The following is a 17951-nucleotide window of genomic DNA, read 5'->3' on the forward strand; positions in this document are numbered from 1 at the left end:
GGTGCTGCCTGATTCAATTGAAGGGTTAGTAGAGGTGTGTGGTCTACTGAGTGTCATATGTTATAATTTTCTCTCCCTGAATGGGCTCGTTCTCCTCTTCTCTCCTTTGAATTACTTTCTTCCTGCACCTCTAGCAGTGAATGCTCCTTTAAACAAATAAAGAGTTAATCCCTTGTTCTAATCTCCTTCTCTCTAGTCCCAGTCCTATTTTTACCAGGGTTTATAGTCAGGATTAAACCATGCTTCTCTCACTCGCTCTACCTCTCCATTACACTTTGCTGTTAGTTTATAAGGGATGCGATTATTGACAGTTAAGTTCACAACTCCAAAGCTTTTCAGTCAGGTGAGGGTCTGTGTTTTGTCGTGGCTTGTTGTGCTTCTGGCAGAGTGGCAGATGCAAAACAGGATGCAAACTAAGTAATCCAAACTCGGGAGCAACAGAACAGACCAACTGACACAAAGTGAGAAGAAGCACAGTACAGAGGCAAAGAGACACAGGGGAAGCATGGGTGCACTAGAGCAGGAGGTAAAACAACTGCAGACACATGAGGAAGGACTTTTTCAAAAATGAAACAGAAAATAAGAAAACTAAATCCATACATGGAGTCACTCAAGAGGCAGATCCTAACACAGATGGCAGAGGAAAGCATTAGTTTTTTCATTCAAAGTTCGGTTTTACAATAGATTTGACTAAAACTTTGAATAAAAAAAAAATGTATATAGAAGTGTGTGTGCGTGTGTGTCTGTGTGTGTTTATGTGAGTGTTGGTGGATCTGTGTGTGTATGTGTGTGTGTGTGTGTTAATTTAGTTAATATTCTATATCTTTGGCACCAGGTGTTTAATCTATAATTCTTCTTAAAGTTTATAGATAAAGACATGCAGTGTCTTTTATAATCCACACTAGTCATTAAGTCACTCAGAGTTATACTATTATTAATACTACATGTATATTATTATTACATAACATTTCAAATTTGCTCGTTCACATTTCAAATTTGCTCGTTCACACTCTTGCTCACTGGAGACATTTTCTAACAAAATAGCTAGCTAGCTAGCTTAGTGTTAACATAGCTCATTACAATATTCCCTTTCATTTGCCTCAAGTAAACCTAAATTTAAGCAGGTAACAATCATTAACAACTACAGATAGCCACATTCTGTAACTACCTGTACTTACAATTTCACTCCGTGCATCATTTACTATGAGCTAAACTCCTTGGCTGTAATGGCAGAATGAGAAAGCCAGCGCAGCAGCGATGCAGACTCCCGAAGGATCTCCAGTAGTAAGAATCTAAAACAGTAAAAATGAACTCTGAGATGTTTTTTAAATCTGACCTTCAAAATCATACTCTCATGCCGTGTGTAAGGTAGGGCAGTCGGTGGATGAACAGAATGTGTGTCCATTCATCGTTGAGGAAGATATCAGGAAGTCCTACTGACAAACATTGTTGTGCATTTTAAAGAACAAAGTATTTTCATGTGAGAGAACAAGCATTTCAATGAAAACTAGGGCTGCGCAAAATGATCAAAATCTCATATCCTCTTGTAGAAGTCATTTCATATCCAGTTAGTCATATGTATTGTAATTGGTCATCCGTCTCCGTGATTCTTTAGGTTTTGTTTGAGCTCTGAGCTGTATTACTCTCATCCATAGACACCTGTGAAGGTATTTTCTGCTGCAAAACACTTGTGCAATGGAATTTGTGGTTGTAGAAAATCGTCTTTTCTTAAATGTTATCCATACAGTGTGACATGAACCTCTTGATAAAATAAATTTAAACTATTTAAGTCTGAATTTTGTTTGGAAATATCCTGGGTTGTATAATGTTCACATGTTCGTTTGTGATGAAATACTGCGGCTAAGAGTTACACGACGAAATGAACAATAGAGAATTAAATGAAACAAAATACATTTTCTACCATCACACAATGTGTATGTGTATGTATGTATACATGCATATGTATATGTATATAAACATATATGTAAGTATATATTGTATATACATATATATAATATATTATATATATATATATTAATACTAAGACAAGAAGGTGATAAGACAGGAGCCATTAAAAAAGAGGAGAGAGAAGATGTGGAGAAACCCCCGCCCTCACCCTTTTACTACTCCTCAAAACAAACCCCTCCCCTGTCCCCCTTTGTACATATTTGAAATGATCTAATGATGTGTTGTAAATATGTTAAACTTTTTGAATAAAAATAACTAGTACAGTAACATCTACCTCTGTCTTTCTGAATATAGATACAGGATTCATTGATCATTTCAACACAGTGTTGGAGTGAAACAAATCAGTGTGATTCATTTAGTTTGCTTCTATTCATACGAACACAGCAGAGCATAGACAAACAATGTTTCTTAACTTTTTTACATTTGGTCAAATCTATATATTAATAGGGATGCACCGATCCCATACTTGTATCGGTATCGGTACCGATATTGAAGAAATTTCTAGATCGGGTATCGGTGACAATGGGCCGATCCATATCGGCTGATCTATTCAGTGTAATTCTATGCTGTGCGCTGTGAGTGACGTCATACGCAAGCAACACGCCGTGCGGAACCTACATTGTTTACAAAATGGAGCGAGCGAAAGGATCGGCGATCTGGAGCTTTTACACGTTACCTCAGCCAACAAGCTCCACGGCTACGTGCAACATCTGCAAGGTGAATGTTCCGAGGGGCGGTTGTAAAGCGTCGACAAACCTCATTAAGCATCTACACAAATTTCACGTGAGAGAGCACGCGGAGTTCGTTGAACAGAATAAAAAAAAAGGAGCCGGCACGAAGCAGCTAACCTTAAAGGAAATGAAGGAAAGAGTAGAAAAAGTTCCAATGAATAGTGTGCAGGCAACCAAAATCACCGACAAGATTTTAAACTTTATTGTAATGGATGGGCAACCGCTGTCGGTTGTTGGAGACAAGGGATTTCGGCTGCTAATTAGCCACCTGGAGCCACGTTATGACATTGTAAGCCGAAAATATTTGTCCGAGACGGCTCTACCTGAACTGCATGCTAAAGTGTCCAAACACATATTGGAGAGGCTAAAAGACGTCAGAGCTCTGACGTTTCCCCCGTGTCACGTTTGAGCTTAACAGCACACTGGCTGGATGAAAGTTTCGTGCCACACAGTGCAATGTTAAATGCAACAAACTTCCGTGGGTCACACACGGTAAAGAGCTGATTGCTATTTATTTTGAAAGTCTTCCAACCAAGCTAGTGAAGCTATTGTTTTCTCAATTTTATCTCCTTTATTATTTATTGCAAGTTACAAGTTGGTACTACCTCTAATTTTGTTTTTGTTTGTTTTTACCAAGCTAGAGATGATATTGTTTGGTTCAGATGCTTTTGTAATGGATGTTTAATTCCCATTTGCACTAAACTATGTAAAGAGCTGATTGCTATTTATTTTGAAAGTCTTCCAACCAAGCTAGTGAAGCTATTGTTTTCTCAATTTCAGCTCCTTTATTATTTTATTATTTATTTTGTTTTACATTGTATTTGAATCCCTAATTGCACTGACTGAACCAGTCACACTATATTTTTGTGATTAAGATTGTTTTACTGGTGCACAATTATATAATAAATAAGTAATTCAGTACATTTATATCTGTTTTTGTTTTATAAAAAATAGGAAAGAAATGTTTAAGTCAAGTCTCATGATCCCAGTCTTTTCCCCCCAATGAAACTTACAGTTTGTTACCATAATTTCGCGCTGTTTTTCTATATCGGTATCGGATCGGTATCGGCCGATACTAAACCTCAGATATCGGTATCGGTATCGGAGGTGAAAAAAGCGGATCGGTGCATCCCTATATATTAATTATGACAACAATACAATAATAATACTATCATCTCATCTGAGGGCCCACCCATCACACTGACCACGCCCATCTGACACGCACACACACTCACGCACATGCACACACACACACACACAAATATACACACACGCATACACACACACGCATACACACACACGCACGCACACACACACACACACAAGTCATTATCATTTATATATTTACTGTATATATACACATTTATTTCAATTTATTTATGGTTGAGGTCAATATCAGATCAGAAGACATTTTCATGGCACTGAAGTCAATGTAAAATGATTTAATTTATATAATCAATTTGTAAATTAATTATATAAATTATATTACAGTATGGATGTGGTGGTCTAACTATAAATACATTTGATTTTCATTAAATCATATATATTTGATGTATTTAGTGATTTTATTTTCAAATTGTTGATTTAACGATAAAGTCGTTTTTTCCAATTGCACCTAAAGCCTTTTTCGTTTTTCTGGTAATGATACACCTGTCAAGTAGACCAGACATAAAGGAAGAGCCGTTCCACAGGGCCGAGATGAAAGCAAGTATGAAGGCAAGACCACTCATTAGCAAAGTGGGAAGGGTGACAAGGCTGGATGCAGGAGTGCAGACCCTACTTGGGTCCAGGAAAGGTATGGCCAACCAGGAACCAGGAGCAGGTGTCGGCTGTTCCACAGACTAGGGTTCAGGAGTAAATGGTAAATGGATTTGTATGTATATAGCGCTTTTCTAGTCTGATGATAACCACTCAAAGCTCTTTACAGTACAGTTTTACATTCACCCTTTCACACACACATTCATACAGTGCATCTATCCCAGCACTTTGTTATTCTATGGGGGGCGGTTCAGGGTTCAACATCTTGCCCAAGGACACTTCGGCATGCAGATGGGTCAGACGGGGGATCGAACCCCCGACCTTCAGGTTGGAGGACGACCACTCTACCCCTCAGCCACAGCCGTCCGTGGAGTTGGATGGGCCGCCAAAAGGTGATCAAAAGCAGACTTGGTGTTGGCTGACTCAGGAACAGACAAGACGTCAGCTGGAACCCCTGACTCAGGGTCAGACTCAGGATATTTGTGATGTGATTTTTTTTTTCATTTTCAAATCGCTGCAGAGCAGGTCATCACAAATGCAAGAAACACATTGTGGCAAATAGAAACAGTGGAAACACAAGGAGGTAATGTTAAAAAAGTAAACGATAATAAGCGGTCCAAGTACCAAGTCACTCAATTGGCAGATCATGTCCTGCTGTTACCTTAGAAAATATCAAGCAGTTTACTCTGTAATAGAAAATCGTCATTTTGCATTTAGTAAATGTTGATACAAATATTCTTCCAGTCAAAATGTTTGTTTATACCCTCAGACTGCCTATTGAAAGATGTAAATAAGTGATTGAATGCACCATCAAGGGTCCCTGGTTATGCTTTAAAACAGGGGAGCAAAATTGGAAAATAAATTAATATCGGTGGGTCCACCCCGAGATTTAAAATGAAATCTAAAGCAAATTTCCTGTATTTCCACGCAACCTAAGCTCTTGGATTAGGTCAAGAAAGAGCCACCTACACAAAAACAATTATGTAATAATCTGTGGATATACCTGGGTGGATCAGGACCTAAAATTGTTTGATATTTAAAATTATATTTCTAAAAACATTCTAATCTTAAGGTTGCAGACTAAGAGATCATCTTCAAAATGAAACAAGGACAAGCATGAAATGAAATGATAACACATCACAATGTGGTTTGGATAACTTGGTTCAACAATGTAAAGCCTGAGCGCTGCTATTCTCAATACCCACAAGGCTTCTTCATACAACAGACACAAAGTACAATGAACTTGGATGAGTGAAATTACCACACGTTATTCCAATGGCACCTGTTTATTTTACACACATGTTTTGGTGGTATGGCTGCTCCCACAGCTCCACTAACTGGTGTAGTTGTGATGTTCTACAGGAATAACTGATCATAACTTCAACAATAGATCATTTAAACATACATCAAGAACAATTTTAATGCATGACGCAGAAGATGACTTCTGCTCCTCAAGATTTAAAAGAATAATTTTAGTGGAGGACCAGACATCACTGTGAAACAATAAACCTATACACATCTCAAATGACAGAATGCTCCCTACTCAGGTGCCTCTTGATTTCATTCTAAGGTTTTTTGTCGCTGGCAGCGTTGAGTGTGTCTGGAGTGTGTATGGATAAGGCTGAACACATGCATGAACACACAACTGCAGCACCACCTGCCAGCCTTATCTGTCTATCACCCACAAGTGCAGAGATGCACCAGAGTTCACTGACACTGATGTAGAAGTTGTTTTGGTTTTTGCTGGATTCATTTTTATGAAGACCATAGATCTCTGCAGCATCCTCCTGCCCTGAGAGGATTATAACAAAGCAGAGAATCATTATTGTAATATAACCCACATTGATTTGGGATGGAAGTTATGATGAGCCAAAAAGGCCACAGTCCATTGCCTCTGACTGTGTTACTGCATAAGGAACTGGCGTTAATTCAAAAGGGAAGGAGGCCTCTTTTGAAACTGTTTCATGAATGCACACTTTAAAGTAATACTGATCTACCCTGTTCCACGATTATTTTCTTATCAGATAAAAGGGTTTTACAGACATGACCTTGCATAAGCACATAGCCATTCCACTTACCACTCCACTTACCACTTACACGCACACACACACACACACACACACACACAACCTTGTACTTCTATTTTAGTGAGGACACGCTTTGGCATAAAGCGTTCCCTTGCCCCTAACCTTAACCATCAGAACACAAATTTAAACATAATTCTAATCCAAGTCTTAACCCTCAAACAGCCCATTGGATGTGGGATCGGCCCAAATGTCCTCACTTCGTAGTTTCTACGTTTAAAATGGTCCTCACAAAGATATCTGTACAAGTACACAAACACACACAAAATTCCCCAACGTTCCATGTATATAAGCTGTTGAGCTTTTGTCAGAGAATCTGTGCAGGAATTTTATCACATTATTTTACAGACATGAACTCATGATTCAGACTTTTAAGCTGCGGCTCCTGAAACACACACAAACACACACAGAGCAGCGAAATAACTGCTGGTGTCTCCGTCCTGTTTAAGCCCTGAATAAAACCATCTCTGATACTCAGAAAATCCTTTTGAGGATAAAAAGATCCACAGCTTAATCCAGTCCATTGCCTCCACAGCAGAGGTGGCCATGCAGGACCCCAACCAAGACTGGCTGAGTCAAGCAAGTGCACAGTTATGTAATGTGATATAATCTGCTCTTTTAGATGATTTACTGCACAGTGAGAGCTCTTTCTTTTCAGCCACACCAGTGACATGATAAAAAGTGATAGCAATGTCCTTCTTTCGCTTGCTCTTCCTTCTAGCTTATAACAACACATGTTTTTATTTATTTATTTCTATTGGTTATTCATTTATCTTTTTGGCTTTATTCAATTTACGAATGGGACAGACTGTAAAATGAATTGCCCTTTTTGGATTAGATAACGCTTTCATAATCCGAGTCTGAGCTCCACCACTTTGGACTTGACTGAAATGTCTTAACAACTTTTCTGAGATCAGAGATCTGAAGAATGGATGGAGACGGTTCTCTGTGTCTGTCTTGTGGGAACAGAGATGCTTGTCTGAGTGCAGAGGCTTGAACAGAGCAAGAGGTTACTGACACCTCTGTATTGAAGCTGTACAGGACAGAACAGGGCAGAGCAGTCCACAGATCAGCTGGTGATTCTGTGTTAAACTGTCTGACGTGGTATAGCAATGTTGCAGAGTGGTAAAGGTGGTGCTTTGCATTAAGACCAGTTGAATTCAGATAAGTGGTGTATTGTGTATATGTCTTAGTTAGTTAACAGAATATTGTAAATATCTGAACTGTGGTGAAAACATGAACAAATTGATACTGAATGTTGAAAACTGGGACATTTTAGTGTTTCATATTGGTTGGCACTCTGGAGATTAAGACTTCTTCTAACTTTATCTAGTCAAATAAGTCCAATGCAGTTAGGAGCTCCTGGAGAGCAGCATTACATTATTACATTACATGTCATTTGGCAGACGCTTTTATCCAAAGCGACATTTTTTAGGGTTCATTATCTTCGGCATGCAGATGGGGAAGAGTGGGGATTGAACTGGCAACCATCTTGTTGGAGGACGACCACTCCACCCCTAGGCCACACAGCCCAACATTATTACTCTATGTACAACCAGCGGAGTGATGTTCAGTCTGAGTATATTCTTGAAAGATTATAGGCCCATCCATGTAATCCTGGTATTAACTCCAGATGAAAACAAATCTACATATTATTATTTTTATGCCTCATACAGTGAGTTTGTACACTTTGCTCTTAACTGTCACTAAATACAAGTACAGCAAAGGTATCTGCATCATTTGAATCCAAATTGAAAAGTTATAACATAAAGTTACCAAAAGTTTGCTTGATGTGATGAACTTTGAACAACTTTTTCTATGATTTATGTTTTACTTATATTTGCAGGACATTGGAAAAGTAATTGCACTACAGAGTTAAAACAAAAGCATAAATGAGCTTGACAGTTGATTGTGTATCAAACAGCATGTTTGCATCAGAGATGAAGATGGTAAGTAAGACCGGAGTAGCTTCTCTTCTTCTAGAGACAAATGTTTCAGTATGAAAGTCTCACCTAAAAAGAAAGTGTAGGCTAATACCAACACACTGTACAATTCAATCTATCAAAACGTGTATAGATTTCAGAAGCTAGACAAGCTAGTCTGGTGGCAGGCATATGCTTCCCTCTGCTGGACAACACTGAAATGCAAAACATCTCTCGACAGTTTTCTGGGTTCTGATTTGATTTTACTGTGGTGTAAAGAGAACTCATGTTACATTGAAGGACAATTACAACGGTTACTACTTTTCTGTGATTTCTTATAATGTATCATATGGAGGGACCCTGATTATGTCCATATAAAAAAGGCATTTTTTTTACTTTACACTATTAAAGGGAAAGTCATGAGTATGTTTGTGTTGTGTCATGAGATAAAAGGCAGATACACCTCTCTCTTAACTCTTAGGAGGAAAAGACTGTTGAAGTAATTTTATAATGCACAAGTGCAGCTTGCAACATGTGAATACTTATGGCTGCAAGATCATAACTGATCTCAGAAAACTGGAATCTTTCAGGACAGCATGACAAGCACATTTCTCTGTAACTAGTTACAGTCAGTCACATGTCAGAGATCCCAGGTTGATCCTCATTGCCACAAAGCGATACGGAAAACTGTTTCAAGAGGATCCAAAAACATTGGTTCCACAATATATATCCACTTAAAAATTCAACGTTGATGCACAATTAATGACATTCAAGTGGCAAATTATTAAAAAAAAATACAGATTTAAAAATACAAATCTAACATAACGTGACATTTCCCAAGTCACAGACTTGAGGATTTAGTCTTGTAAATTCACAGAAAACCAGAAAGCCAATCAGGGAGCGCATATCCTCCAAGGTCCAACAGTCGCCTTCAATTCAATCAAGCGGCACCAAATTCCGGACACTTGTAGACATCAAATATATATATATATATGGATATATATATATCCATATATATATATATATATATATATTTGATGTCTACAAGTGTCCGGAATTTGGTGCCGCTTGATATATACATATATATATATCCCCAAACATGCCAGATTTTTTTAATCAGATTCCAAAATTTGATTTCAAAGAAAGTGAAAAATGATTGCTGGATCCTCCCCATAATCAGGATCTACACCACATTTTAATGGATTCCTTTCTGACATATACTGTGTCCTCCCACCAAGATCTGTGGAACGCCATTCTGTAGTTTTTGCATCACCCTGCTTCCAAACTAAACGACACACAAATGGATAGTGGTGGAAACATAACCTCCTTATAATAAAATAACTTTAAGAAAACATTTAGAGCATGGTTACTGTGGTAATGTGTGGTGTCTGTGCTGTTGTGTCTGTTAAGTGTCTATCAATCTATCTATCTGAGAGAAAACTATTCAATGAGAGTTCAATGACAGTACATGAGACAACTCAAATATCGATACGTTGATTTTGATATTGCTCTTGATGAATAACTAGACTTGGACCAGGATGAGACCGGAGGAATAATTTCATTTATTTTCTTTGTTGGTAAAAACAGCTCTGTCGGACGACCCACACTCCCTGGAGTTCAAATTGCTGCTTCTCGTTGGACACAAAAACACACACACAAGCGTAACTACACATAGATCCACTTTAACAGGTGCTTTGAAACTTTCCAGTGTATTTGTGACAGGAAATGCTAGAAACCGTCTTTTCACTGGTCACATGTCAGTAAATAAAAATGATTCCCCAAGAACAACACTTACTGTCAAGTGTCTCCGATGATTGAAATAAAGAGGACACTCTTACATAACTGTGTTTGAATCAATTTATTGCAAAGAACTAACGAGATTAGAATAATTGCAATATTTATAGAGCAGCTGTAAGGGAGAGCGGGGTAATGTGGGACATTTTTTACATTTGCTCCCCTCTAGACGAGCTAAAATGATATATCAGTAAAATTATCACATTTCCCATTAATTCAGGATGTTTTTTAGAAATGGAAATGATCAGAATGTCTTCAGGACAAAGGGCAGTGAAAATATGATTGTTTTTAAAAAAGTGGTCTTGTGTCCCACTTTACCCAGGCTACAATCATGGGGATTGGTCAATTAAGCACATACAGTATATGATTATTATGATCTCTGTCCAATTGGCAGGGACATGGATATTGCTTTTCTCTACGTATTCAAATGCCAGTTCACGGCACTTAACTGGAGCAAGGCCATGGAACTGGTCAGCTAGTTGTTTCAAGTATTTGGCAAGCTCCTCCTCCATCTCATCTGTGAATATTCTCTTTACCTCAGCTACTGCACCCCAGGCTACTGATTTTACTTCCCCTTTCTCTTTTTTCTTTATGAATCTTTTGAGGATTGTCTTGTCAATATTTCTATCCCTTCCAGCTTTTCTTAAGGACTTCTTTCCTTGCATGACCTCAGCGGCTGCACTCTCCATCTCTGCGAGGGGTGTTTGGCCCCAGGTTGTCTTCCTGGTGTAGTTTCTTGGCATGATGGCTTTTCTACAATGTTTATGACACTAAAAGTAAAACATATATAATGTAATATAACACTAAAACATGTTTAAGACTAAACTTAACTTGTGCCTCATGGTTGCCACACAGCATTTGTCTTACTTTACTCCACAGCCACCGTTTTAGAAAAACAACATCTCTTATCAATTCAGGCTAATCTTCAGCTAGCATCAATCACATGGTTTTATATGTTGGAAGTTCACCAACATGTATGATATAAGTTTTTCTACCTGAATCAATTTGTTTTGACACAACAGTTGATTAAGTTCAAAGCAAGACAATTTACTTTTACATGCAAAAAACACATTTTTGTGAAAAAACATACTTTCCACAGCACCAGCACCAACTTCTCCTTCATGGCAAGGGGGGAATGGGAGAGGCTTGAAAACATAATAGTCACATGACCACAAATGTGTTCAGTTGCCTATACAGGGGGTGTTTCACATCACCCGATGTCCCACATTACCCCGCTCTCCCCTATCACCAATTAATGCAGAGTCCGGGTGAAGCAGAAAAGAGAAGGCGCTAACAACTTGACTCAGAATAGGACACAAAGAAATATTTACCTCAAAGGAAGGACATGATAGAGGGAATGAAGACAGCAGGACTAACAGGAGTGATACTGGAGGGTGGTGGAAGAGGTCAAGGCTTTCTAAAGAAAACAGGACTGATAACAAAAAGCTGACAAGTCACACAAGACACTGTAGGAGTTCACTTACTCCAGAAGATGGCAGCGATGCAACAGACAGCAAAGAAGAAAGTTGCGGTTAACAGAAGAAGAATAAGCTGTTGTTGTTGTTGTTGTTGTTGTTATTGCCATGATTTGAGGCAGCTTTAACAGTTGCCACACCTTAAGGATAACGTTCAGTATTTGTGACTTATTCCCTGAGATTTTAACGTAGTTTATGAATGTTTATCAGAGTGTTACTGTTCTGAGCACCAAGAATAAGTGATCTGTATTTCTCCACTTTTATTGTGAAACAGGCTCGTTTCAATGGCTCATTTCTTCGTCATATTTGTACCTATTATGCTTAAATGTTGTTACTGCTTTGTCTATTTTTTGTGTAATTGAACTGAAGCCTGAAATCCCACTGCTGCTAGGCTGCATTAGGCCTGAATATTTGCAGAATTTGATAGCACTCGGTTTTTAGACAAACATAGAAGGGGTGGGTACTTTTTTAACAACAACATCAAGCGGAGAGTGTACCTGGATCACAGTGCAGGTGTTCGGTCCTTCTCTCCTCCACAGAGTCCAGACCACATTCACTCAGCCTCTCTTTGCTGGACATTTTGTTTATTCTGGATCAGTAGCTGAGTTCTGTCATCGCAAACTGACTCAAGTCCTTTAAAGAGCAGTGATTTAGATTCTGTGTTTAAATCTTTAACTTATGTGATGGAAATTAATCTTGAGATTTGAAATAATGAAATTCTCAGACTGGAGTTGCCATTGAGTCTTTATAATAGTAATCTCTGCAGAGTTACACAACAAGCACGGGTGCTTAGGATGGAACAACTGGCTGCAAGTGTGAAAAAGCCAGGACTTATACAAAGAGGCGTTTCACAAGATAATATGAAAAACAGAAGACATGCCAGAACTAATACAAAGAGGTGCTTCATAAAACTTAATATGAAAAAGATATGAAATCCTCCTCTGTGTCTATCTGCTGTGTCCGTCCGCTGTAGCAAACTCCCTGTTTGCCAAGGCCACAGCAGTGAGACACCTGGTCAGTTAAAGTTTCCCTTACACTTATTTTGTCTCCATGTTTGTTGCTCAAGTTTGTCGTCGTGACATTTCCGCTCAACACAGAGATCAGCTGTCAATCAATCATGGTGGGCGGTACTTTGACGTCTTCTCATTGGTCATTGTGTTGACGTTTGAGTCTGTTAAGCTGGAGACATGTTGCTCACTGCATGTTGCTTTAAGCTGCCAAAGCTTGAGGGAATCTTTAACATTTCTTCCTGCAGAACAAGTGCAATCTGAAAACTGATGCACAGCACAACCACAAGAGGCACCCTCCTGTTTATACTGTTGACCACATCCTGTGGTGTGGGTTGTGCATACAACTTTCATCTGTCAGGCTTGACTTTGTCACAGCCTGGTTGTATTACATATTCAAACATCTTTCTTTACCTTTAACCACGCTTCAGAGGTTACCCCAATTAATCCTTTTCAACATGTGGCATGAACTTCTAAACTTCTGTTTTTCTTGGCTTTTTCAGAATGATGTGTGGGTGTATGTCCAGTACACTTTCCCATATGAAAACATAAATGGTATGTTTTTTGGGGATATATTTTCCATGCTGTGTGTTAATATTACTGCATTGCTACAGTTTTACCTCTTTGTTTTCTTCTCCACCTCCCAAACTTAAAAATTGAAATATGTAACTGCACTTTTTATTTAAAAAATCCCTTACATAAGCGTCTGTTTTCATTGTTTGTCCTCTTTAAAGTAGCTTTAAGTCTTTATTTGTATGTTCGTTTGTCTCTGTAGCCTACCTCTTCACACACACTTTTTTAGAGGCGCTATTGAGTCTAATGTTAATCGTAATGACTTTACAGGGCTATCGACAAGATGGTCAATCTCAGTGGAGAATTTGTTGGTTATATCGACGGATAATACGGGTTTAAATTTAATTGGAATTATTTCCTTAAATTTAGCTACAGCATATCAGCTCGTTCAAATACACCTTGGAGCTTGGAATGATGCCACAGCTGTTGATAGTGTTCCAGTTGCACAGGAACAATTTTTATGTATCCAACAAGGCATTGTTAGCCTAAACAGTTCACAATAACGCATTATGTTGCATTTCAAGCATACTAACACCGTAGTAAACAGTCCACAATCGGTAATTAGACTGTGTGTACCCACATTTAACAAAAATGTGCTAATAAACAGTAAAAATTTGAGCTGTCGGTACTGTTGGTAAATAGAGGGGTCATCTTGGATTTCGAAGTCAGGAAATAAACTTTCACCCCGACTTCTGCGTTCACACCATAGATAGACTGTATATTAAAGCTTCAAACGTCAGGATGCACATATGGAACGCCCCTGCTATTTATTTTGTCCCTCCAATGATCCTGTAGAAAGATGACCCTGGTTTTCAAGTGATCCAGTGATCAGTCAGTAGTTGGGTTGTGGACAGGTCTGGAGCAGGTTAGAGGTGCTGCATTAGAAGAATAACCACCTTCACAAAGTTAAATAGGTATCAACAGCACATTCTGCCTTGTAGCAACAGACCGGATGCTTCCAGACACAGCAGTGCACATTGAACCACGACACCTCACGCTGTGATGGATAATAGTTGACACTTAGGACGCGTTAGTTCTTTAAAAGTCTATTTTAACCTCGTATATTGGCATCAACACGTCACTGAACTGTTGTTTCCTATTTCACAATACAAGTGCCGCACAGCGCTGCAACGCGGCTCCGCCCACTCCCCTGTGAGCCAATCAGAGCACAGAGCCCCGTGGAGCCGTCCAATCGCAACACAGCATGCTAAGCTCGGGCAAAACGCTCCCCAACATGGCTGCCGCTGCACGGTGAAGGACCTGGAGTAGATGCATTTGTTGTTTGAGGGAGAAAGGAAAAAATACAGTATACTCAGAGGATATCAACGACGAGCTGAAAACAGGAAGAGGTGAGCTCGCAGGCTTTTGTGTGTGCGTGTGGTCAGGTGTGAGCCGCTGTTGTGTTTGCGTCTGTCTTTGACGTGAAGGACAGGGGACGTTCAGCTGCGATTCCAACGACTGTATGAGCAGCACGGGAGAACCTGCGTTACACTCAGTGTTGTCAACGCCGGTGTTGTCATCATTACATGTGTTGTTTTTCACCCAACCGAAACAACAACGTAACCATCCGGCGTATGGACAGTTATAAATATAACACCGTGCTGTGGCGCTACTGTGGTGCATGCAGTTCCCTATGACTGGCTCCTGAACGCTAGTAACAGGTTCAGACCCAAGGGACACTCCTTAGAGCTGAATGCTATCATATCCTGACATTCAGTGAACATATCACTGAAGCCGACATGGCACAACTGGAAAAACAGGGATGTGAAACAACTGATTTCCCTTAGCTGCTTTAGTACCAGGGCTGTCAGTGCTGGCTTCACTGGCATGGATCTCAGGGACACTTGAATGGAACATCTCCATTGTTTTGGTTGTTTGTAACGTCTCAGATATTCCTACTATGATCAGTCAAATGTGACAAGGATTGTTTTGGATTATTGTTGTAGAAAACTTGACACTATTTCAAGGTGTGTCTGTGAAATGTTCCTGCTGAATGTGGCCATGCTCTGTATCTTTCGGCTTGACTTTGCTTGCACTGCCTAGACTTTATAGTGTGGTCCCTCAGGAGGACTTGTGGATCCACCTTGGACAGTCTTGCGATGGAGTCAGTGCACCTGCTCACCTTTCAGTGTGTCTGCTGCTTTTTGTTTGGCTGAACACTCTCAACCCTTTGCCAATGGAGACTGCTGACACTGGAGTTCAGTGAGGTTTTTGTGCCAGAGGAACTTGCTTATGTGGTCAGAGTGAACAGGCCTGGTGTCAGATTCAGGGCCTCAGTCTGCTTTTCTGTTGTGCTACAATGCACAACTCCATTTAACAACTATTGTGTTCAAGTCTAACTCCAGACTCGCAGGACTTAAAACTTTTTTTCCCTCGAAATTATATATTCAAAAATGTTTGTCGAGTAAAAACTTCCTTCACTGCCTTAAATGGCATAAATGTAACTACACCTTCCTTCCTTAGTTTGTGATTGGGAATATACTGGATATGCTAATATGGCTCCAGCTCTGCTCCCATTCACCCTGACCTCATAGCTCACTGCTACTGAGACCCACTGTCAAGTTAACAGGATTGTGAAATCACATGCCCTGGCTGGAGCCGTGTTGAGGGGAAAACACTGGCGGAGATACTCACTGCTTATTTGACTCTAAATATGTCCTTGAAAGAGACTCAACGCAAGGATTCACCCTTGGCTTTACTCTGGCTTCCCCTACAGGTGGGAAGCGTGATTCGCATTGGGTAATCAGAGTGGTGGTCTGAGCCTCCCAATGCTCACGGATGTACAGTGGGGACATGCTAATATGTTTTAAAAAATGTGATGTGAGGAGGTCTCCAATTAAACGTGGCCTACATTGCGTTGAAATACTGCAGTGTAGGCCGATGTCGATGTAATTAGACACTCTTATTAATGGATTTGTGTTTTGTATTTATCCATAGGCCCCTACATGACTGCTGAGAGGACGACCCATATGCTGCACCTGAGAAACGGTTCAACCTCCAAACAAAAACTCCATATCTGAAAGTACCCTGCTTCTCTACCAACCCTAACCCTGCAGGTGTGGGCGTGCCTCCTGTCACACTGGCAGGAAAGACAAGGGGGAGGTGTTGCAGGGTGGGGTACCAGGGCTGCACCCACCTGCCTTCTCCATCTTCCTTGAGCTTCAGCTTCCATTGGCGGTGGGCTGAGAGGGATTCGGCCAGGAGCCTTGAGCGTGTGGCCTTTGACAGGGCCTGCCAGGTGGCATTGGCTGGTTGAGGAGCAGAGCATGTTGAGTGGTTGTGGTTGCCATGGAGCTGCAGGATAAGAAGCAGGTAAGTCTAGTTGCTTAGCACAGTATGTGTCATGCTACCTAAATGCCCCGAGGTGCAGAATTGTTTACCCAACAGGTAGTGCACTGTGATTAAGGTTGGTGTTAATTTTGTCATTTACTTTTAGAACTAGTCTTGGTTTTAATCCTGAGCTCAGAAGTTATCTTTCGTATTAGTCAACTTCCTCTATTTTCAACCTCATCCTCAATTTTGTTATAATTTTTTTAGTGAACTAAAACTCTGTACATCGTAGTTGTATCTTAGTCAAAGAAGGCCATAGACATTTAAGTTTGTATTTACCTGCAGAAGACAATTTTAGTCAACATTTTAGTATTTTTTCTTTCACGTCATAATTTGAAATGAGAATTTCAATTTACAGATTTTTGACAAAAAGAAAATTGAAAATAATACACAGTATTAACCTGAAAGAAAGCCCTTCAGACTCAAGAAAAACCCCTTACATCAGGATCCAAAACCCTTATAACCTTTATTTATTTATATATATATGCTCATACCTTTTTTATGGTCCGAGCTGAAAAAAACAAATTTTCCAGATTGTTTTATTGCTTGCGTCAAAGATTATAGCATAAATTGATGGATTATTAAAGCAGTGAGAACACTAAGTTGTTCACTAACAAAGTATATTATTCCACTTTGAGTTGGTCTAATACTAAATCTAAAAAATCATAAAATCCGGCATATGGACAATTATAAAAAAAAAAAAAAGTTTAAAAAAAAAAAGATATATTTTTGTGTAAAAGTCTTGAGTAAAATATACAAAATAATTTTTTAGTAAATGAACATTTTAAGAGCTATTGATGTTTCCCCTTTATGATCCTCAGTGTTGCACACAACATCATTGCACATTCTCCAGTTTCACAAGAACTCACATCATCCTTAATAACTTTCAGGCATTTTAGTTTAGGCCATCTGAAGGGTCGAAAGCTCAAACTTCTTTAGTTAAACATATAGAGGCGTTTCACAACCAGGCAATGCTGGTTTAACATAATGAGAGTAGGAAATGAAATGTGCCTGCCACTGACCTTACTGTATGCTCAACAAGCGGGAGGAAGAGCTTTTTGGATCCTCTTTTATCTTAGAGTTCCCACCTATGTGCGTTGTTGTGTTATATAACAATTAATTCATAACTATACAGTCAGAAAACTGAACCTGCCCCTCTCTCAAGGAGATATAATGTCAAATACGTGTTAGAGGCAGACTTGGTTTTCACATATTTGAATCACAAGACATTAATTTTAGTATAGTGAAAATTTTTGTTTGAGTTGATACTTGTTTTTATGGTATGATGGTTACATAATACATTTTGCAT

At 39.3% G+C, this 17951-nt stretch overlaps 1 protein-coding gene across 2 annotated transcripts in view; it reads left to right on the forward strand.

The window, feature by feature from the left end:
* The first annotated feature begins 14525 nt into the window (after window positions 1–14525).
* The window catches only part of tmem94 (transmembrane protein 94), a 33907-nt gene continuing 30481 nt past the window's right edge, over window positions 14526–17951 (forward strand). Inside the window, exons 1-2 of one of the 2 annotated variants that reach the window (XM_053414535.1) lie at window positions 14526–14661; window positions 16250–16624. In XM_053414535.1, coding sequence (XP_053270510.1) covers window positions 16601–16624 — 24 coding nt within the window. In that variant the 5' untranslated portion in view covers window positions 14526–14661; window positions 16250–16600. The remainder of the gene's footprint in view (window positions 14662–16249; window positions 16625–17951) is intronic. The other variant, XM_053414536.1, reaches the window with a different exon arrangement.

The sequence above is a fragment of the Pleuronectes platessa genome, chromosome 21 (assembly GCF_947347685.1).
Source record: "Pleuronectes platessa chromosome 21, fPlePla1.1, whole genome shotgun sequence".
Classification (NCBI taxonomy): domain Eukaryota; kingdom Metazoa; phylum Chordata; class Actinopteri; order Pleuronectiformes; family Pleuronectidae; genus Pleuronectes; species Pleuronectes platessa.